This window comes from Solanum stenotomum, chromosome 5 (assembly GCF_019186545.1).
Source record: "Solanum stenotomum isolate F172 chromosome 5, ASM1918654v1, whole genome shotgun sequence".
Lineage (NCBI taxonomy): Eukaryota > Viridiplantae > Streptophyta > Magnoliopsida > Solanales > Solanaceae > Solanum > Solanum stenotomum.
In genome coordinates this window covers 49,068,277-49,075,995 of record NC_064286.1, presented here as the reverse complement: position 1 = coordinate 49,075,995, position 7,719 = coordinate 49,068,277, and the positions used below count along the sequence as shown (strand labels likewise).

The 7,719-nt window shown below is 31.4% G+C and overlaps 2 protein-coding genes across 2 annotated transcripts in view; one reads left to right on the top strand and one right to left on the bottom strand.

The window, feature by feature from the left end:
- Positions 1–1,080: 1,080 nt before the first annotated feature.
- LOC125864091 (uncharacterized) lies at positions 1,081–2,244 on the top strand. Its single transcript, XM_049544026.1, has one exon. It carries the CDS (start codon positions 1,081–1,083, stop codon positions 2,242–2,244), a length of 1,164 nt encoding a protein of 387 aa, XP_049399983.1.
- Positions 2,245–6,834: 4,590 nt separating this feature from the next.
- LOC125864339 (putative wall-associated receptor kinase-like 16) overlaps positions 6,835–7,719 on the bottom strand; it is a 104,319-nt gene continuing 103,434 nt past the window's right edge. The window contains exon 4 of the mRNA XM_049544299.1: positions 6,835–7,677. Coding sequence (XP_049400256.1) covers positions 6,877–7,677 — 801 coding nt within the window. The 3' untranslated portion in view covers positions 6,835–6,876. The remainder of the gene's footprint in view (positions 7,678–7,719) is intronic.

Here is a 7,719-nt window from a genome sequence, read left to right as displayed (position 1 = left end):
AAGGGTTTTGCAAAATTGAAACTTTTTTCAGATAACAAATAATGGTATGGTGAGCTTTTTCTCAAACAAAAAATGACATATTTGAGCTTTTTTCTTTTAAAAAATGATTTAATTAATGATTAATGACTTGATCGAATCATAATTGATCATATGTAAAAACTGGTTTTGCAAAATTATTTTTTTTTCAATTAACAAATAATGACATGAATAGTCAAACTTTAAATGAAAAATTAGATAACTTTTCAAACCCTAGGTCGGCATGCAGCAGTCATGGCTACTACGGCCATTGGACGGCCTCCTTTCGAGGTTGTCCAGCCCGCCCCACCACCCTAAACCACCACACACACCGCCCTTTTCAATTCAAATACTATAAATCCTAAACAATCTGCCATAATTAACTCAAAAACAGTTATAAAATCAATCAAAATAATTCATGGAGAACCTACTATCACGTTTTCAATGGAGGAAAGGCAAGACTTTATGATCGAAGAGGGATTACATCAAGCAGTGGTGTTTAAATTATCCCATGGTGCGCCAGATTTGAATGTATTAAGGTCAAATTTACCGAAATATCTTGGTACCAAGGACAATTGTTTAATTGGCTTACTTGCTCCAAGACAAATTTTGTTGAGGTTTGATCTATATGAAGATTATGTACTAGCTTTATCTCGCTCAGTTAATTATCTTCTCTACAATGGAGAGGAGCACCAATGTAGGGTTTTTCCATGGTCCATTGGATATAACCCTAAGGAGGAAACGACGCTAGCTGTGGTTTGGATTTCTTTACCGAACTTATCTCCAGATTTGTTTGCAAAGAAGTCTTTGTTGTCTATAGCATCAGCAGTTGGGAAACCAATAGCTATAAATAAAGCTACTCAATCAAGTCAAGACCTAGCATGGCTAGGGTCAAGGTTATACTTGATCTAATGGAAAAGCTTCCAAATCGTATAAGGTTACAGTTTGTGGATGGAAAATCTGGTAAGTTGATCGAGGTTTTTTCAGGAGATTGTATATGATAATCTACCTTTGTATTGCAATTATTGTAAGCACCAAGGTCATGATGAAGATAGTTGTCGTTTGATGTCGAAAAGAAATCAAAATAACAAACAAATTGATTATACCATTGAAGGTGCTTTAAAAGGTACTACCGATAGTGAAAACTATCAAGGCGATGCGAGAGAGATATTAAATGAAAAAAGAAAGATTGTAGATGTTGATCAAAGTAAAGCTACTTCTTTAGATCGACAATTGGTTGCTTCCACTTTCGAGCAAAATCGTGTAAACTCAATAGATGTTGATACAAGTAATATTGGTGTTCAAACAACTACCAAAAACAAGGGTGATTGCAATAACCAAGAGGTTGCTACTAATGAGGTGCAATCAAAAGAAGTTGGGCTGCATTTGATGTCTAATGCAACTAAAAACGCTGGGGGAACACCAAGAGTTGGGGTTGATGCGCCGCGAGTTGATTCAGGACAAAAATTAATGGATTCAGGACAAAAAATAATGAATACATCTGATGTTGAAAATTCTGCGCAGCATGTTTTGCAAGTTGAAAACGAGAATCCAACTAAAAACTGGACATTGATTGCACACAAAAAATCAACTAGTAGTCGGAGCATTTTCCCTACTAGTCAAAATAATTCTCCATGTAGTGAAAAGGGTCCGACTGAGAATTTTCATGGCAGTGAGAAGAGGCAAGATACTAGTAATGCATCAAGAGACCTATTATGTTCGAATAGCTTTGATGCTTTATTGAAGACTACTGGAAAGCAAGTAAGGTTAATAGAGAATGACCACGATTTGATCCAAGAAAAACAAGTCTCACCATCTGCTTTAAATAACAAATTAAGTCCAGAAGCTCCTGTATTTGTGCCTAAATGTGTGCTTGCAAGGAAGAATAAGTCAAGTGCCTTAGTGTCAAATACAATTGATTTGGGTGAGGATTCTTCTGATGAAGATGGAGTGGATTTGGGTGAGGATTCTCTTGATGAAGATGAGGAAGACAATATGTTGGACACTTGCTTTGATAGAGTCGCTAGGGAAGAGTATATATCACCTAGGCAACAAAGAAGTGGAAGCAACAAAAGCAAAAAGAAGACATATGGAAGGCAACATAGTTGGGACGGTAAAATGACTGAGGAGTTTGTTCCAAGGCACCTACTAATGCGACAGGCAAAGCAAAACCATTTAACAGTATCAATAGGTTCAACTAGAACCAATAAATCCATAAAGAAGGTATGAATCATTAAGTGTTGTTGGATAGGTTTGAAGAAGAAGACAAGAGAAAAATACTTTAAGTTACTTTTGATGGGCAATCAATCTTTTTTAATTCATGCTTTAGTAATAGAAAGTTTGAGGCTGGTAACTCAACTTTCTTCTTGATTGACATATCTTTACATTATTTAATCATCCTTATTTGTAATATCATCATTGAGCTTATTACAAACTCTGTGGTGATCAGAAAATCCTTAGTTCTCTCTAGCTCTTATTTTTTTCATGCTTGTTAGATAGTAGAAGTTAGGTATTTCATTAGGATTAGTAAGGTAAGGCCTAACTCCCTTTGCGTGTACTTGCTCCTATTGATATTTTTTATGTTTAATAAAAGACCTCTAGACACCATCTAATGGTAAATTTATTAAAAGAAAAAAAAAAACTTTAAATGAATGATATAAATAAACATTTTCCGACGGCGTTGGCTAAATTTAACACGAGTCTTGCTAGTTGCAAATCTGTCATATTGTACGGAGAAAGCCAAATTTTAATAAGTTTTGCATGAAAAAGAAACGAAATCATCGTTGTTGACACCCAATTTTGGCCCTCCCCGATGATAATTAATTTCCGAGCTTCTTATTTTTCAAACAATTTAGAATAGTTAGCATTATAAAATTCAAAGCTTGTTTTAAATGATTTTAGTCGATTTTTATATTTTTTTAAATAATAAATATATTTCATATAGTTATATATGTAATTAGTATATTTTATAAATATTTGAAAATCATATCAAAAGATTTCCACATGGTTAGGATATGTATTTTGTTTTTATTTTGTTTTAGTTTGAATATAGTTTTAATTTTGAATTAATTAGTTTGTATTTAAATTAAGTTAATTATTTTATTTCGCTAAGATTAAGAAGCTCGTAAATTAATTGTATTAATTCATCTTATTCGACTACTAGCCGAGTCTATCCTAATTAACTAAGGTCGGCTATATTTTTAATTTTTTAATTGGCTACGATTTAAACTCATATGGCCAAACCTTAAATCCAACTCTAAAAAATTGGACCCTTTTTCCATTCCCGTGACCAACCCAATTTTCCTTAATTCCTTGCCCACCAAATAACCCATAACAGCCCAATAGTCTCCTTTTCATTTCATACCAAAATAGACCCATTTTACATCAATACAAGAAACACCAAAATGACCCCTGCATCGTTCTTCTTTTTCTCTGCAAACCCAGACGCGAACCAGCAACGTACAGCAGTACCAGCAGCCCCCCTTTTGTCTTCTTTCTNGTAATCTAAGCACTCCCTCCGTCCATGGACACTTGCTATTTTACACGATGATTAAGAAATCATTAATAAATTGATTAATTTTATGATTTTGTCCTTTGTTTATACTCCCTCCGTCTCATTTTATTTGTTATTCCTTTCTATAAATAGATGGACCACAATATTTGTCATTTTATAAAATTTATGCATAAATTACCATATTTTGCCTATTATATCCTTGATAAAGTAGTTAATTGATTTTGAAAATATATTCATCATTTGTTATAAAGTTGACTTAAGAAAACATCAAATAAGGCTAGAAGGGTAAAATTACATCATTTCTTAATGCAAGTGCAAAGTAAAAAGGTGACATATAAAATGGGACGGATGGAGTATTAATTAACCTCTTAAAAAAAATTAAATCGTCAAAATTTGTTTAAACTTCCAAAAGTCATATTAATTGTAACAAAATGGAAAAAAATAATTAATTTTTTTCTAATTTGATAAATAATCAAATAAAATAGGACAAATATTTTTAATAAATACTCATCTAATACGAGACGGCGGAAGTATTAAAGTTAGTTAAAAATTTTGTAGAGCCACAACAGTCAATAGAGCAATTAAAACTAACATACAACCCAGTCAACAAATTTAAGACCATGGTGGGTCACAAGCAGAGGTGAACAAAGTTGGATTCAAAAATTTCAAATACCATACAAAATTAATTGTATCGTGTTTTTGATTCTATAAATTAAATCAAATCCCTAAAGTTTGGAATTTTCAACCTTGAGTTTTTTCGATAAAATTTTCCTACAAAAACACATATATTTCAATATTTTTTTTGTAGGAGAGGAAATATATGTTTTTCTTGTTTTTACCATTATGCCTTTTGAAAAAAGACTCATTCATATCATTAATTATTGATCGAAATAGCATAAATGAACCTTTTTCTTTTAAAAAAATATTTAATTAATGACTTGAGAGAATCTTAATTGACGAAATTTTTTAGTATGGTAGAGGCACAACAAACAAAAGTTGTGTGAGGCTCCACTAATTTCTTGACACTTGGATATAGTGGGTCCATTATTTGACTTTAAATCTCCAAACATTAGAAAGAAAAAGAAAATATGATTTAAAATTGACATGATTCAATAAAATAATACTAAATAATATAAATAAAGTAATTATGGGTCCACCATTCTTTACGCTCATCATATCCAAAAATAAAAATAAAAATGCGGACATCATTCTTCTTCAACTTCGAACATTTTTTTTTCTTTTTTTCTTCTAAATTGAAAATTTTATCAAAATTATATCTCTCAATATTAGGAATTGGCAAAAAGAAAATTTTCTAAAATATTTTTGTCAGAAAATTCTAATCGCTAAGTACAAATATAATTAAATTTATATATATTCAAAATGATTTTTGTAAAAAATATTCGAAATGATGTTCATGTTTGAATGTACTTTAATACAATTTCAAAAGTAAAAATTGAGTTAAAAATAGATTATTTTAAAAAAGTAAATAATTTTTATGTTTAAATGGATCCTAAAAGTAGAAGTTAAAAAGAAATGAATTAGGAAGATGAAAAATTTAAAATATGATAAATGAAAAATGGTTTAATCCTATGATACAAATATAAAATTGTATTCGTATTTAAATTTGACTATTAATATCTTAGGTAATTATTTAACCATAAAAAAAATATTTTTATTTATATTATAAAATTGAAGGAGTATTGAATTGGTTTTCAAAAAAAAAATACTGACAAGAAAAAATGAAAAAAAAGAATACCATGAAAGAGAAACAAAAGGCAAAGAAATAAAAATCAAAAGTGGATCCCATAAATCAGAATATAATTGCAATAAAAAAAATACCCCCACACAACTAATACAAGTTGTACCTCTCCCATAGTAAAATTTTTCTTAATTGACCACATATAGCCTATAGGGTTGTTGTTGGTTATGGTTAAATAACCAAATCTAACAGCAATCCAAACCAAACCGATTAAAAAAATCGATATTTGGTGTGGTTTGATTAGATTTGGTTTTAAATTTTGAAAATCGATACTATTTGATTTGATTTTGATTTTACTAAAAGCAAAAATATCAAACCGAACAGAGAAATTATATTTATATAAATGTTATAATTATTTATATTCTATTTATAAATAAATTATAAATATTTTGTTAAACTTTAACTAAGTCTTTAACTTTACCATTTTCTGAAGCTCAATACTTAAATTTTAGTCTAACTATTAAAACTTTAAGTCCGAGTCCATCAAAATTCATTACTTTAATCTTTACCTACCCTACCCTACCTCACAACAAAACTATTGGACATGAAATTTTAGAAAAAAGACTAGCAAGTAAACATTCCTTGGTTGACTACCTAAAAAAGTGTTTGGAAAGATGATTTTACTATCTCAAAAACAAGTATAATATTTTCTTTAATTGAAATTAATTATTAATCACCTTAAATAATCTCTACTGACTATTATATTTTGACGAATGCAATTTTTAATACTCTCTCCGTTCCATATTAATTGATTATTTTCATTTTGCACGATGCTTAAAAAATCACTTGAAAGATATTAAGGGGTATTTTAACGCGAGTGTAGTTTAAGTGCTAAAGTAAGTTATGCTGCCAAATTTCAAGGGGTATATATGTATTTTCTCAAAATTTAATAAATGAAAAGTTTTCTGCGTATTTTATACTTAGATACATGTATTTTTGCTACCACATACACAAAAATAGAAAGAGAGGCGAACGAGATTTGTATGTATCCTAGATACATACAAATCATACTAGATACATGTATCTATATGTATCTAGAGTGATTCACATGTATCTGGGATCCCAGATACCTGAGAGAGTGGCGAGCGAGATGGAAGAGAGGCGAGGGAGGTGAGCGAGATTTACTATGTATTTCAGATACATGCTGATCCACTAGAATACAATGTATCTAGAACAAATTATACTTAAATTTGACTTCATGCATCTGAGATACATGTATCTAGACGTATCTGGAGACACCAAAATCTGATAAAATACGTAATATTATAAATTAGAGTGTATCTGATTAATTGGCTCCTAAACTAGTGGAATTTACCTAAGTTAAAAAAGAATGAACATGGATTTTAAGAGGAGAGATGGAGAAATTGAAATTTAGGAAGATCCAAAATAATTTACTCAAAAGTTTAGGGGCTACAAATACTGGCCAAAAAAGTTTAAAATTGTCATTGTGTCAACTTCTTGAAACAGGGCAACAAGATGCCAACTTCTCGAAACAGGGATAGTACAGTAAGAGAAATCTAATACTACTATTATTAGTAGCCTGGATTTTGGATCAACTTCGATTGTATGTTGGATGCATGATTGATAACTATCTGAATTGGGGTTTTTTTCCATAGGCGTCCATTGGAACTGTGTAAAGATCTGACAAATCATTATCTTCGTGTACATGTTGATTAGACCAAGAAACTCCAGTTACCTTCCTCAAACCTTCAAGTTGAATAGCCACTTCCTTCATTGTAGGCCTATCTTCTCCCTGCAATTGAAGACAATTCTTCACCAGCTCAGCCATCTGTTGAAGTTGCTCAAGATTCCCTTCTCGCAAAACACGACGATCAAGAATTTGAAATAAGCGATTATTATCTATGGATGAAACAAAATAATCAGCCAAATTCTTTTGATCATCGTTTCTATCTCCAGAAACTGGCTTTAACCCCGTTAGAAGTTCTGCCAGAACTACTCCAAAGCTGTAAACATCACTTCTATCCGTCAATTGACTTTTGAAAAAATATTCAGGATCCAAGTACCCAAATGTACCTTGAACTAATGTAGCCACACGTGTTTGATCCAAAGGGATGAGCCTTGAAGCTCCAAAATCAGCCACTTTAGCTGTGGAAAATTCATCTAACAATATGTTGGAAGACTTGACATCGCGATGAATTATAGGCATCGAGGCAAATGAATGAAGGTAAGCAAGTGCAGTGGCTGTCTCTATGGCAATTCTCAACCGATTTTGCCAATTTAACCAACCCCCTCCACGTTGATTGTGAATGTGCTCGTAAAGAGTTCCTTCAGATACATACTCATAAACCAATAAAGGAACTTCATCTTCCAAACAACACCCGAAGAGCTTCACCACGTTTCGATGGTTGATTTGAGTGAGAATAAGCACCTCATTGATAAACTGCTCAATTTGGCTCTCATCCACAATTCT

What these genes read in the sequence shown, in the direction of transcription:
- LOC125864091 (XM_049544026.1), top strand. Translation starts at nt 1,081, where the DNA reads ATGTCGAAAAGAAATCAAAATAACAAACAAATTGATTATACCATTGAA.